Source organism: Nanorana parkeri, unplaced genomic scaffold, assembly GCF_000935625.1.
Source record: "Nanorana parkeri isolate BGI_ZX_2015 unplaced genomic scaffold, ASM93562v1 scaffold620, whole genome shotgun sequence".
Classification (NCBI taxonomy): Eukaryota; Metazoa; Chordata; class Amphibia; order Anura; family Dicroglossidae; genus Nanorana; species Nanorana parkeri.
In genome coordinates, this window is record NW_017306888.1 from 900176 (window position 1) to 915611 (window position 15436).

At 42.8% G+C, this 15436-nt stretch overlaps 1 protein-coding gene across 1 annotated transcript in view; it reads right to left on the reverse strand.

Annotated features, from left to right (window-relative positions):
• Nucleotides 1-3797: 3797 nt before the first annotated feature.
• Nucleotides 3798-15436, reverse strand: part of LOC108792252 (HHIP-like protein 1) — a 29391-nt gene continuing 17752 nt past the window's right edge. The window contains exons 4-9 of the mRNA XM_018562989.1: nt 14566-14894; nt 8100-8226; nt 7670-7812; nt 6364-6445; nt 5429-5511; nt 3798-4639 (exon numbers count right to left, since the gene is read on the reverse strand). Coding sequence (XP_018418491.1) covers nt 3798-4639; nt 5429-5511; nt 6364-6445; nt 7670-7812; nt 8100-8226; nt 14566-14894 — 1606 coding nt within the window. The remainder of the gene's footprint in view (nt 4640-5428; nt 5512-6363; nt 6446-7669; nt 7813-8099; nt 8227-14565; nt 14895-15436) is intronic.

A 15436-nucleotide genomic window follows, 5' to 3' on the forward strand; every position in this document is an offset into this window, starting at 1 on the left:
ACAGATGAGTAAACTGAACATGAGATTGTAGCCCATCACTGGAGCGAGCTTGGAGTGGTGACTACTTTACAACACACACAAGAACCATGGGGAACAGAAGTAGCCCCCCTCCAGAAGGAAGGACAGTGTCGGCACCAATTCAGAGATGGTTTGAGGATCTACAGCTGAGAGATACACAAATAAGATATATTTGTAGCTTAAGGTACTTGAATGCAATTTTAAGATTTAACTCCTGAGTTTTGTGTCACTTTAGGCAATACTTTCATCCCAAAGACAGAATACAGGTTGGCTTTAGATTGTGCTGTAAACAGACACACTGCTTGAACACTGGCACATGTATAGACAAGCCTGGTAATGGAAGCTCATTTATCTATCGCGCAGTATTGGTGCCTCCCACGGTTATGATCTGACTTGCCCACATTAGATCAGTTTGCAGTGACAGATATTAACATACAGATTGCAGTAAGTTTTTAGAAGGTTGATAAATTATGGACTGATTCTGCTCCTCGAATGATGGAGCGGCGGCATTTCAATAACTTATTGCATTTGCTGATATTGTTTACTGTTAATTGTGTATTCTCACCCTGACTGATGTTCATGCAGTATACATATTTTAATAAAATGTTAGTCACTCTCATAACCTTGTGAGTTCATTTCTTTTAAAACGGTTTCTGAAAGACTTTTTAGTGGTCACGTGAAACTATTTCTCAGTGAACACATACAATATATTGAGTGCAAATTTATTCTGCTTGTATATTGCCTTCCCTGTTTCCTTCCGTCTCCTCCTACATGCTAATGATATTTTTAATTAAAACACGTTTTCATTACATACCTTATTTTAGACCCAGTTATGTCATCACCAGGTCTCTGCGGTTTGTTGCGCAATGCAGGCAGATCATGGCTGGTGGGAGGGGCAAGCAGGGTGCTGTGTATATAGCTTCCTGAATACATCACAGCACCATTTCTCGGTACTCCTCTCAAGAATCTCCAGTCCTGATGCAAACAGTGGCAGCTGGATTTTGGGAGAAGTTTTGCAAATATGAAAATGCGTTGGTGGGTGGGTCATTTCTGCGCGAACTGCATTTTCATGCAGACAACCCTAGTTAAAGCCCACATGTAAGGCTGAGCCCGAATGATTGAGACCAAGACAGTAAGAATGGGGCAAGACACGGGACAGTAAGGGCCCGGCCACGCCATATCCAGTGCCTTCCCAAACCCACCCAAGCCCGTGCAGCGTTCTGGGGCGGGAGGGGGCGTGTCAGTAACATTCATGTCAATGGCACTGCCGACACGCCCTCCGCTTGCAGTGCAATCGCACCGGACCGCGAGGTACAGGAATGCCCTCTGTTCCAGTGCAGTGCCATCTGAAAAAATACTGCATGCAGCTTGATCTATGCGATCCAGTGCGTTCAGGACTCGTACCGCACCAGAACATAATGGATATGGTGTGACTGGGCCCTAAAACTGGGGAGGAAAAGGCTGGATGTCCTCTGGTCATGAAATGAGACAAGCTCTATCTGACTTGCTGCAGCTTCTAATGCAAACAATTAGGAGCTCACAGTGTGCAGTGAAATCAGAAAAAGATATTTCAGTCCCGGGGAGAAGTCTGTACAACTGTGTAAGAGTGAAGATTTCAGCTATACAGCCCAAGTGCAGCTTTAACACGAAAAAAAAAATCAGCCTTTTTTTTTGCCAGTTGCATGTTAGACGTGTGCACACTAACAAACTTTTTTAGCAACTACATTCATTTAGTTGCTAACGGAATTATCTGCTTACATCTTGCTCTGGCCTACGGGCAGGGAGGTGAATTTAAACAACGGGCAGTAGCCAGCCTGCTATTGGCTATGGCAATTTGAAATAGTCAATAGCAGAATCTAGCCAGCATATGAATGGGGTGGGGTTGTTGCTTGAGAGTTAATAGTAACTCTGAAGCAACCAGAAACTACAGTTATCCAGCATCTTCCAATCCCCATGGGTACCGGATAACTGGGAGCTTACTGTATAAAGGAGAAGTAGTGCTGGACAAAGGCACGCGTGGGTTTAACCATTCATTTATTATCCATTCATTCCATTTTCCATGGTCCGAATAACTAGGATGTAGCAGGGAAAGGTCTCTAGACTACATACATTGAGCTGGAAGGTGTCCCCCTTTCTCATCTGAGAAAGTTGGGGTGTTCTCATCGCCAGGAGTGAGCACATGGGCAGTACCTTCTATGTCCTTTTAACAGGTGGGTTTCAAAGTACTATATATGCCCCAGCTTCTGCCAGAATATAAAAAACCGTCCTTAGATCTCCATGTCTAACAAAATTTCACTTTTTTGTTTGATTTTAGTAGCAGCATCCTACCACTACAGGGTGCTACAATGTCAATTTCCTCTGCCTTTGGAAGAGTAGGACAAGTACTTTCCAGATGATAGTCATCACATAACAACTAAATATATTTTATCATACTCGGGTTTTAATACTGTTGAACATACATACAATAAGATAAAACACAACACACAAGACAGCCTGCTGTCCCTGCAATTCTTCAAAGGGGTAGGGATGAGGGACTTCAGCAACCCCAGATTACTGCTGTATTTTTACCCATGCATTAAACTAAGTCCTAGCTGTCATACAAAAGATTCGTTCTAAACTATGAACTGCACTGCAGGCCATTAGAAGTGGCACTTTGATTTTCTTTTTTTTTTTTAATGGAAGGAAGGTCCCTTTAACATATGAAACGACTGGCAGTCATGACACAAAGGGACTAGCTGATGAGCTAAACCTAATTATTGTTTGTCAAAGCTGTGCAACACACTGCAGTCCACTTTAACAAAGTCTTATAACTGCTAAGACAGCAATTTTTTGTTAGTTTGTTCTAACATCCAGTCTGCAGTTGGGCAACAATTTGTGCTGAGTAAGGAACCAATGTGTCTATTGACACGTGCTGTGTTCATAAGCCTGACATGAGGGGAATGCATGTACCATCTGCACCTTCCAACCACTACAGAAGAGCTGACCGTGCATTGCCTGGAACAACTGTTCAGTAAAGGAGAGTTGCTTTAACCTATTCTTTTACATTGAGGAAGAGAAGCTGCAGTTTTTTGAGATAGTCTCTGGCGCCCCTATAGAGAAACATAAAAACAGCACAGACCTGCTGTGTATGTAAAAGGTCCATGTTCTATACGAATGTCCTTTCCAGCTGGTGGGACACAACCACTTCTCCAATCGAAGTCATCTTTACTGCAAAGGCTGCAGATTTTAAGTCTTATGACTGTAACTGACTTTGCCTTCTCAAAGGTTCAGTAACAATATTTCATTCAGTTGCCCAGAATTGTGACTTTCATTTAAAAGAATGTTTTTAACCAGAAGTGTATCCGATTGCTTCTATTACTCATGAATTCTAGATATCTGAGAGCACCATTTTCTTCGCACAACCTTCAACACATAAGGGGTACCCCGAATGGGTACAAACCACTGAAGTAGCCTTACTTTCAAACCTGGCACTTCTTAAAAAGCAAAAAATAATATTTTAAATGTAAATAAAAAATAGTAACATCCTTCCTCTGTTCCTGGCGTTAGAAGACATTGTAGAAATTATTTGGTTAGATGTCAAATATCGTGTTGCTGTGTTCAGGGTAGTTGCCCGTTCTGTACAGCTTTCTACTGGAGACTTGAAGAATTCAATGGACACGCAAACATTTTTAATTGCTGGTTTCCTACGCACGGCGCACCTATTGCATGAAGGTAAAATGATTCTTCATTGTTTCAGTCTGCTGTACAACATTTCAATCTTGCTTTGTGTCTGAGTCCCTTTAAGTTAACGTAAACTCCTCTTCCTGCCTCTCTTGCATCCCGCACACTATGCCAACGTCCTCGTCATGAGTACAGTCGTGTTCGCCAAGTTTTGACCTTTGGCATTCCAGGAGCGTTCTCTCGTGCCCCCGGCATTTCACCTCATCTAGAAGGATTCTCAGTCCTTTGCCTTCACCAAACTCTGTTCTTCGGGCAACCTTCAACACATAAGGGTACCCCAACTGGGTACAAACCACTGAAGCAGCCTTACTATCAAACCTGTCGTTGCAGACTGTTCCCCACTCTCCATTTACGTGAATCTCCACTCTTCCTCGGTCGGGCAGTTTTTCCTCACTAACAAGACGCACGGTTCCGTGTTTGATTTTCTTCACCACCTTCACTTTCTGCTTTTTTATAACTTTTTTCTTGGTCTTCCTTATCCCAGGACTCTTTTTGGGTTCAGTTTTTCCCCCTGGCTGGGTTCTTCTCCTAGACGGCTGCCCTGTGGTAAAAATTGGAGAGGCTGGTGATCTTGTTCTTGTGATGAACAAATCTTTCAATTCACTCTGCCATCCTTTGGTCGGGATCCAGTGATTTGTCATGGGCCTTGAGGTGACAGTGACCTTCACCGGTTTCTTAGCCACCGTACCTTTCTCTGGCTTTGGTGCAGGTGTGACCGTTCTTCTTGGAGTTGCTGGCCTAGGAACTGGGGCAGCAGTAACATAAGCAGGCGTGCTTGACTTTCTGACAGGTGATGTGACTGTGACGTGAGGCTCTATAGTTGTACTGTATCTGGTTGGATTCAGGGTTTTTGATGAAGGAGATGTTGGTGGGGATTCAGTGGTGGTTTTAAGAATGAGTTCTTAAATGTGGACAATAAAAGAAAAAACAGATTTCAAATGTTTAGAAATAATGAATCTCATGTGAAAACATCTACAGAAAAATACATCAATTAAAAAAAACGGTACATTATAGATACTATTTTTATACTAATGCTATTGAATAGTTTTGTTTATGGGTAGTTTAAGGGTTAGTCCACCAAAAACTGACATGTTAGCTATGGATGGACCCAGCTACTGGTTTCATATACCCTGAGCCGTAGCTAGCTCCTTTTGGACCCGAGGCAAGAACAGAAAATCGTGCCCCCCAACAGGCATGTGACATCACCTGACCCGCCCATGTGTCGTCATGTCTCCAGGATGGCAAATTTTTAGTCTTTGCACATGTCTAATAATATGCGTGTGTGTGCGGGGGGGGTGGGGGGAGGAATTGAATTTGTTGTGTGGTTTTTTTTTTTACTGTTAGGGGGGCATCGGTAAAATATCAGACCCCTGACATTTCCATTTTGAAACAGAAAAAGAAACTGAGGACACGGAGTCCTCAATCTCTTTTTTCTGCAGCCTCAGCACTGTGTAAATGGAGAGCACTCAGTGTTGCCTAATTAAACTCACATGCCTTAAAACTGTAATGTCTATTTTGGGTATGACCCCCTAAAGGAATACAGTATGTTCCATGGACCAACCAAGGCCCAACCTAAAAGTTAAAAGGGCTGATGCTACAGTCATTTTTAACACGCACTTCCTTCTTCATCTTTCAATCTTTCATAGATGAGAGTTTGTGTAATAATACATATCTATAGAGCATTACTTACTTTGCCTTGGATAGAAATCCACTAGTTTCCCCTTAACAGGGACGGACCGAGGATTGAGAGGACATTTGCCTGGAGCAGCTCTCCTGGTGACACAGAAACATACAGTTCATAAAACATTCTCAATTAATCAACCACACCTATGACAAGACTATCTAGTGCTATACTTGGAATTCCCCAGATGCACTTTCTAAAGGTCATAAATCACTCCCCAGTCTGTACTTAGACAGCTTTAAGTTCACTCCTTCAACTGCTCCGCTCACGTCCTGACACAAATCTAATGTCAGTCCTGCAATAGCTCTCTTTGTTCATCTCATGCGAGTCCTCATCTTGCATTTGTTAGCGGTTTTCCATCATCCGACCAGCTGCACCATTTATAGATCGTATGTAACCAAAACTAGATATATGATTAGGCAGTGTAGGCCTCTACCCTGTAAGCGCCAGAGGTTACTTTTCTTTGTGTAATGTTCAGTCACTGGTTCTTTTCTTTCAATGAATTGATAGAAACACTACATCTCATATAAGGAGTATGCATTGCTATAATATTCTAAATAAGATTAGAGCCACTAAAACAGGAAAAATGTTCTGTGTGCAAGAGGTGATCTTATCAAAGGGTAAACTCTCTAGCTGTGTAGTTGTGTTATCATACTATGTATACTGATGAACAGTACTCCATCTGCCCTCTCTAGTTTTCTAACAGCCATGAAGTGCAGAGTTTATTGGCCACAAAATCCGAATCTTTACAAAAGCACATCTCGGATCCCTTTAAACATCACTTCCTCTTCTACCAACCAATAGAAGGGGGAACACTATTTGGAAGTGTGATAGATGGCATCCTCTATTATGTTATATCGCTATCTTTTTTTATTAATCAGTGCTACACTGTATACCCCTCTCTTTGGCCACCCCAGTTAATAATTATGCAAGCAGTCAATTACTTGGATGGATCCACTATTTTATACATGACTCCTGCAGCCACTGCCGCGCTGGGTGTCCCAGTAGACAAGAAATAGAGTTCTCCTGAAAAAAAGAAAAAACATTGATGTGATACAGTGATCATTATACTGAAAATATGTATTTTAAGTCAACAATTGCTGAACGTTCTGCACAATAAAAATCTCAAGTGTTTTAGGCGTGATTGGTGATACACAGATGGTAAACAGTATGTTTGTATGACAAAATCGAATCCAATGGTCACTTAATAGCACCCATTCCCTTCTTTACCTAGTCTATCCATAGACCTATTTTAATAGAGAACTAAAGCCAAACCTTTTTTTTCGGTTTTAGTTTTTTTTGGGCCACAGGAGAAAGCCGACTATATGCTGACAGCGCAGAGCCGTACTGCAGCCAGTAAGGATCTTGACAATATTGTCAGAATCCTCCCTGCTGCCTGATTGACAGCTGGCTCTGCCTCTCTAGAGTCAGAGACAGCTGTGCCCGCTCCCTCCTCTGTCTGTCCCTCCGATGAACACTGTAGTAGTAGAGAGGAGAGGGGATAATAATGTGGGGAGTTGTGACTGACGGTCACCGCTCTCTGCAGTGAGAAGACCGTGCGATCAGCGGTCATGTGATTGTTCATCTCACCAATTATAGAGCCGGTGTGTGACAGTTGCCGTGTCACACGCCAGATCTAAATACTGGGAAGAGTACATTATATTAGGATATTGACATGAAGTATTTGATATTTTATTTCAGCTTTGATGTTTCTCCAAATATATCTTATGGGAATACTCCAGGCTTGAAATCTCATGTACCGACAATCTCTTCCAAATAATGTCCCCCACAACAGAAAGAAGACTTTGGTACATAGTTATTCTTCTTGCAGATTTATTATGGAATGTTGTGGTTTGCCCTTTACATATTTATTATGTGTTTTATGATAATCAATTTGTTATTTACATTCGTTTCTGCCCCAAAGGAACATACAGTCGAATGCCTCTACTACAGTCTCATATGCACATGGGCCAAATGTAGGTTAATTCCAAATGTAGAAAAAAAAAAAAGGTAACATGGAGAAGCAACCCACAGAAATGAGGACAAACTCCATGCAGATAGTGTCCTGGTAGAAAATTAAACTAGGGGCCATTCACCCAAGGTAACAGATGTGACTACTTAGCCAATGCACATTTAGTACTGGCAACTCTTCTAAGCATGCCATTTAGATCCTCTCTATTGTTCTTTTATAAAACCTTACCTATACATATATATTATCTTTATCCCAAATAGACCGTTCCCCAATGTTACCTGCCTCATCCTCTCCAAACGATATGATATATGGGTAATAGCCATTGATGAGTTTGGGGAAGTTGCAGTCCCGCGCTGGTCCCATACAGAGCTCTGTGTACTGCCACTGGCCATCCTTGTCCTCTTTTAAGGACATCAGGCGTCTGGAGCAAAGCAAAATACGAGTGTGATTAATACGGATGTTACATTATGCTTCTTGCCCTGTGTGTGTCACCAGGAGGAGCAATGAATTGGATGCATGGTAAGGAGCCATGTAGTCACAAGAAATGAAAGTGCCCTTGTGTCTTTCTTAGTGGGAATGGTTATAAAAGGGTGCAAAGTCAAGTCTGCACTATGCTTTGTGTCTGTCTGTTAGAGACTAGAGCAGGCAAACTTTGGAGGGCAGAAGTTTGGCTACCCTAGTACTAGAGGTTCTGAGATGCGCTCTTACCCGCTCATGAAGTCTCCAAAGATGTAGCGCCCATTGAGGTTGGGCATTTGACATCCACGGTAGACATAACCCCCAGTGACTGACTTCCCCACGGAATGAGGATAGGCAAATATCGGTAATATGTCATCTAAAAGAAGAATGGAAAGATTAGAGGCGTCACAATGCTGGATAACAAAGACACAAAGTAACACTGATATAAAATCACTAACATAGAGAGTTGAATGATGTCTAGATTACTGAGAAGTATAACTTATCGGTTTCTGTAGTCGTGTCATCAAACACTATACCTATATGACACATGTGTGGGGTACTCATAGGCATCGCCTGTCTCTGAAGAGAAAAATCAGGTTTTAAAGCACGAGATATAGCACAAGAGCCACTCGGCAAAGTGTGAGCATATGTGCAGTACACTATTCTCTCCATCCTAAAAGAATACTCATAAGCAACTGAGCATTAGCATTGGGCAGCGATACTTAGTGCAGCCCCAACCCAAGAACAAGGTCATTTGCCTTGTGTCCTATGACTCAAGTTAACGCCAATGCACTGAAAAAATTAGGACATGTTGTATGCATATAAATCCAAATTCAATTTATGCCAAAGTACTCTGAAAGAATAAGACCGATGATTTCCCCCAATCCATTGAAAAGCAGCATCATGTATTATACAGGTAAACAATACTTTCTTCTACCACCAGAGGTCTCCCCAATAGAATTTTCTGGCCTGATTTGATTGCACATGGAATAATATGCCCCAGAGCCGGTGATTTGAGGGGGGAGTGGATTTAAAGAACTCCGGGCAACATTTTTATTAACCCTTGCAGTGGGTCTACCCCTGACCTGCAAAGGTTAAGTGCTTGTTTTGGTCTAGGGAGGAAAATACAAAGTTATAATCAGCTGATCCTCCTTTCAGCCTCTCTCCCTCCGCTGCCGCGGTCTAAGGTCCCTGCGTCATCACGTTCTATACATTGAGTGTAATTTATCAAAAGTGGAGCAAACAAGATCTGGAGCCACTGTGCAGGGCAACCAATCAGCTTCTTTCTATAATTTTCAAATCTTAACTGAACAAACTGAAGAGAGAAGCCGATTGGTTGCCATGGGCAAATGCTCCAGATCTTGTTTGCTCATGTTTTGATATATCCCACCCATTGTGTATTGGACGTGAGCACACCAAGGCACAGTCCATCGCTGAAGTGGAGGAGGACACAGGCAGGAGGGAATGCTGTCACAGCCGGCCGGCTCTGAGTTTCGGGCGAGTATAACCTTTCTATTTTCCTCCCTAGACCAGAACGAGCGGTTAACCCTTGCAGTGTGGGGGTAGTCCCACTGCAAGGGGCAATATAAATGTTGCCCCGAGTTTTCTTTAAAGTGGAAGTCAAGTTAAAAATTAAAATTGCCAATCAGCAGGCTTTCTATGACAGAAGATACTGTGTAAATATCTTCGTCCATAAAAGTGTCTTGCTGCATGTCAGTCACTTTTTTCCTGTACAGCTCAGTGCACAGGCTCGACATGCCGAGACAAAATAACTCCTGTGTGCATGTGCGGCAGTTATGTCAATGGGGGCCAGCCAATCAATCAGCTGAAGACTCAAAACCCAGAAGACTGGGACAAAGATGGCAGCACCAGTGAGCAAGGATGGAGCACACACAGCGCTGATGGAGATTGCTTTGGCAGGTAAGTCTGCCATGATGTGCTAATATGCAGCTCATACTAGCACATGATGGCTACAAAATCCGGGGCACCTTTTTTTCACTCTCTTTTGCTGTTCACTTTACTTCTGAACATGTAATTTAGTTACTGTAACCGGTCACATCAGAGGCGGCTCTAGAGTTTGCGAGGCCTTAGGCGAAACCTAAACATGAGGCCCCACTCAGGCCTGTGGGGTCTCATCAGGGCTCTGTGGGGTTTAACCAGTCTGGTGAGACCCCACAGAGCCCTGGGGAGACCCCTAAAGAGCCCTGGTTAAACTATGGTTCTATGGGGTCTTACCAGTCCTGGTTAAACCCCACAGAGCCCTGGTGAGGACCTACAAAGCCCTGATTTAACCAGGGCTCTGTGGGGTCTAACCAGGCTGGTGAAATACTGCTATTGCTATGCTTTCAGGTGGACACCCATACAATGGATAAGGGGAAGAACATGCAGACTCCTTCCTTACCAATGACACCACCAATATACCTATTCACTCTTTTATTATCTCTCGCCTTGGCTGTTATAACTCCTTCCTAAGTTGACCAACGTCAAAACAGACTATCCCCCCTTCAGTCTATTATGCTGCCAGGCTCATCCACCTAACCAACCTCTCAGTGCCCGCTGACCCTCTCTGCCAATCCCTCCACTGGCTTCCAATTACCCAATGAATACAAATCATCATACTAACAAGAACATACAAAGCCATCCACAAATCTACCTCAAGCTACATCACCAACCTTGTCTCAAATTCTCACCCTAACCATCATCTTTGCTCCTCCCAAGACCTCCTGCTCTCTATCCTCCTGATCTTATCGTCTCCTTTAATGTTCACCTCCAGGACTTCTCTAGAGCCTCTTCGATCTTCTGGAACTTCCTTCCTCGGTCTCTCCAGGTACCTTCTGCTCCCTAAAAACTCTTCTAATCAGGTAAGCCTGCCCTGGCTCTACCTAACAAGAATCTTTACCTTTCCCATCAACTCATCTCCTCACGCTTACTACTACCTTTTGTATCACTTGGACCTCCCTTTTAGATTGTAAGCTCTCACGAGCAGGGCCTACCTAACCCTCTTGTCTTGCATTGTATTGTACCTGTACTACCACCCTATATTTTGTAAAGCTCTGTGCACATTGCTGGCACTACAACCACTTGGTGGTTGGTTGGTTGGTTGGTTGCCTTTTTTACTGGAGATCTCTATCTGTAATGGGTTGGATTCATCAGTGGGACTGATAGAGAATTAACCTGCTTTTTATTGACATCATTAAGAGGGAAATGTTTGTCCATTGTGAAGATATTTGCATGGAAACTGCAGGATTGTTTTGTTTTTTTGGCTTCTTCTGAATCAGTGTTATGAGAAAAGTATTAGAATTCTAGTACGATAAACTGGAAATATTGGCACATACAAAAAGGTTATTTCAAAATCCTCATTATAATTCATTGGTTACAGCAACAAAGGGGCCCTGAATAGAAACACATGTGACCTGCTATTTTAATGCAACAGATGTGTTGATACCCTGTGACGTGGCATTATATGACTTTGTCATACACCCAGGCACGAGCAAATATGAACTTCCTTCCTGTAATTTTGTAATATGCTACAGACTTTGGAATGATTGCATTGTGCTTCTGTGTGACAGATGATTGTGTGGAATCTAAGTGTGTGCGTATGCTCAGTGCAGTTTGTGTATCTGGAATATGTCATTTTTAGATTTGCGATCACTGGGGGGGGAATTTATCAAAACTGGAGCAGAGAGAATCTGGAGCAGTTGCCCATGGCAGCCAATCAGCTTCTCTCTTCATTCTGTTCAGTTAAGCTTTAAAAATGAAAGAGAGAATCTGATTGGAATTGGCAACTCAGAACTGGTGCTGACAAAATCTGGAGCAGCTGTGCACGGCAACCAATCAGCTTCTCTCTTTCATTTTCAAATCGTCATTGGACAAACTGAAGAGAGAAGCTGACCGGTTGCCATGACAACTGCTCCAGCTTCTGTCTGCTCCAGTTTTGATAAATTCCCCTCACAGTGTCTAGCAGAGGGAAGTCTTCCAGCACCAACTACTTTCGAGGCTCTGAGATGTCATGTGACCGAATGCAGAAAGCCATAAAAGAAGCTGGTCTTTTAGGAACTTCCGCCTTTCACCATGCCTACTGATCATTGAGGTACCACGGTACACTCCGAAATCTCTCCGTACCATGGAGGGGTCAGTAGGTTGTGTTAGACCTCCAGGCCAAAGGTTCCCCTGGTAGGTGGGCAGTAAGTATTTATTTCCTGAAGCCTATGCTGTACTTTCTCTCTCTCTCTTTCTGTTTCCTGCATCACCAATAGCATTCAAACTATCAAGGCAGCTTTGAATCTGATTGGTTGCTGAGAAAAACTTCTTAGAAGTGAAAGAAGCATTGAGTAGGATGGGGTGTTCAGCATTACCAGCAGCCATGTTCCCATGATCCATGTGACAGCACTGGGTGTCTGAGCAGCCAAGCATCTCCAAACACCAGCATTCTACCACAGTGTGGCTAAAAGCTTCTGGGGCCCCCTTTTTTTCCTGCTTTACTTCCACTTTAAAGGTGACCAAACAGCTAAATACATTCTGTATATATGAGATACATTGAATTAAATAATGTTTTTATTAATATCTGCCTAGAGTTCATCTGTAATAAATGTATTAGGATATCCCCAATGCTTATATGACTCTTCCAAATTGTAACATTTGATTTATCGGTTTCCAGCTTTGTATCAGGGGTGGAGGGTCTTGCAATGATATAAGGATGCTGTTATCACCTGCTGTTGGAACTTCCAAAATACCTCTACCTTGGCACCTCCACCAAGGAGAGTGATACACAATTGGCCAGGGCTTCCTCCCCAGAGATAAGAAGATTTCCAGTATTTCTGCTACAAGAGGACACTTGAAGATGATCCGAAAGTATTATGGAGCGGAGGTCAGCCATGCAGCCCATCAGAACTAGAGGATCTTTAAATTATTTCCTTAGCTGAGCTGTTTTATTGCAAAGGCGGCTCATGAATTCCAATTGGTTTTATCTATTTATTGCCAAAGAGGTTTATGAAGAATTAATCATCCCCTCTTTCGGACGACTAGACTTCAGTGACGTTTATGGTTACCAATGGCTATATCAAGGCAGTTTATAAGCTTTAACTATTACTGATCTGATTTATTAAGGCTATTTATCTCATGCTTTGGGCTATCAGTTCCCTGCGGGTTCTTTTGTTATGTATTTATTAACTGGATCAAGGAAGGTTATGAACTTCAGTCAATGTTTAAAGCAGAATTTTAGGCAAACAGCAATAACTGAATCCCCTAAATGACAATGAAATACTGAAGTTCATTCCAAAGAGGATCACAAATATTAAGATTGAACTGAAACGTGACCATGAACAATCTAAATAAATAAATAAATGAAAAAGTAGAGTCACCCAAATAATGTTAAAGAATAAGCACACCTTCAGAGAAAGTGACTTATTCTTTCTGCCTCCCCTGACCTCAAAGAGCCAACCTTGCAGGCCATGCCAGCGCAAAAGAGCCCCATTAGGGTTGCCACCTGTCCAGGATTCACCCGGACAGTCCGGGTTTTGAATGCTGTGTCCGGGTTTCATGGCAGCAGAAACCCAGACACAAAATGTCAGGCAGACAGGGGCAACCAGAATTAAGATAAAGGCAACTGGCCCCGCACTGAAAATAGTCTCACATGTGATATTTACATATGAATGTGTGACACTATTAACATTTGAATAAGCTACGAATCATGGTCCCAAAAAAATGTCCCCGCGTTGCTACAGTGTTCGGGTTTCGCTTGAAGAAAAGGTGGCAACCGTAAGCCCATAGACATTTAGTTTGCTAAGTCACTATGTATCATAAACAATTTACAATTTAGACTTTTTCGTCCCTTTTACGTCTCAGTGCTGCTGATATCCTGACACCTCTTTGAAGCAACATCCTGTCAACATACAAGCACTCCAGAAATAACTGCATGGAATCAGTCCGGGTTTTGAATGTTGTGTCCGGGTTTCATGGCAGCAGAAGCCAGGACACAAGAAGTCAGGCAGACAGAGGCAACCAAAATTACGATAGGGGCTACTGGCCCCCCTCTGAAAATAGTCTCAGTCTGTGATATTTCCATATGAATAAGCTGCCACTCATTCTGTGCGTCGCTGCGCTTGGTTTACGCTTCAGGAAACGGTAGCAACCCTAGTGGCAATGCACAACTGGGCAGGGACTATAATAGGAAGTTCCTGAACAAGGACCTTTATGGCAGGATCACCCATTATTATTTTAATGAAAGATGCAGATTTAAAAATGCTAATGGCTTGAATTTATATGACCATATTCAAGCTTATATAAGATGCTAGTGAATGGGTCTCATCACTGTGTGGCCCTGATAGCTGACAACAGATTAAACATACCTGTGCTGCCTGGACATGTAACAAAGAAAGGATTCACACTACAAGGGTTACAAGTCCCACATATCACACCACAGCACGTTCATAGGAAGCCTGTACTAAGAGAAATTTGGAGGCTGCCATTATGGATTTCTCCTTCTAAAGATGCTAATGCTTGGCTGTCATGTTAATCCTCTGGTTCCATTACTTTCTGAGCCACTGACCTGATACAAGTATGTATATCAGGGGTTCTGTTTGTTCTAGATCAGTGACTGACAATGTATTGAAGCCAGAAACAGCCAGGAAACTAGCATTTTTAGAGGCGGTCAACATTGAGCTGCGTTTATCTCCATCCAGGTTTCTAATAATGATGCAGTTGTTAGGTGACTCACTGAGAGATGCGTTGTTACAAAGCTTCTTGTCATAACAGGAGAATCCCTCCTTGGCTCTCCAGCCGTAGTTGCCACCCTTCTGGATGAGATCTACCTCCTCGAACTTGTTCTGTCCAACGTCACCGCAAAAAATCCGTCCCTGTCCTTTCCCAGTGACCGGATCACCTCTGTCCACCGAGCAGCGCCACATGTTCCTGGCCCCGTAGGCATATACCTCCGGACGGGCTGTGCGTTCTCGCAGGAAGGGGTTGTCGGGTGGTATACGGTAGGGAGGTCCCTTGTCATTGTCATTGACATTGATCCTTAGGACTTTACCCAGAAGAGAAGATCTGAGGGGGAACAAAATGCAAAATATTTGTTTACTCAGAAGACGAATCTTTTAAAGTCTTTTGTGTTGAGATGCACCTAAGTTATGTAAATTATCGCCTGATACGTGTTGGTACCCTAATTATAATTATAGTGAGAGAGAGAGGAAAGAGAAAACATCAGTTTAGAAAAGTTTAAACATAAAAGTAAAACAAAATTGATTTAAAAACATTGGGGGGAATGTATCAAAACTGGAGCAGATAAAATCTGGAGCAGCTGCCAAGGGCAACCAATCAGCTTCTCTCTTCAGTTTAGCTTTGAAAATGAAAGGTGGATGCTGATTGGCTGCCATGCATAGCTGCTCCACATTTCCTCTGCTCCAGTTTTGATAGATTGCCCTCATTATATTTTAACTTTAGGTCAGCACTGATGTAATCTTTTTCTGTTATCATTTATCATTATGGCACCTTGCCTGATGAAGGGTACTCAGTAGCCTCGAAAACCTAAAGGCTCAACTCCAGCCTAAGCTTCACCTGACCCCCCCCCCCCCCCCCCCACCCCCTCA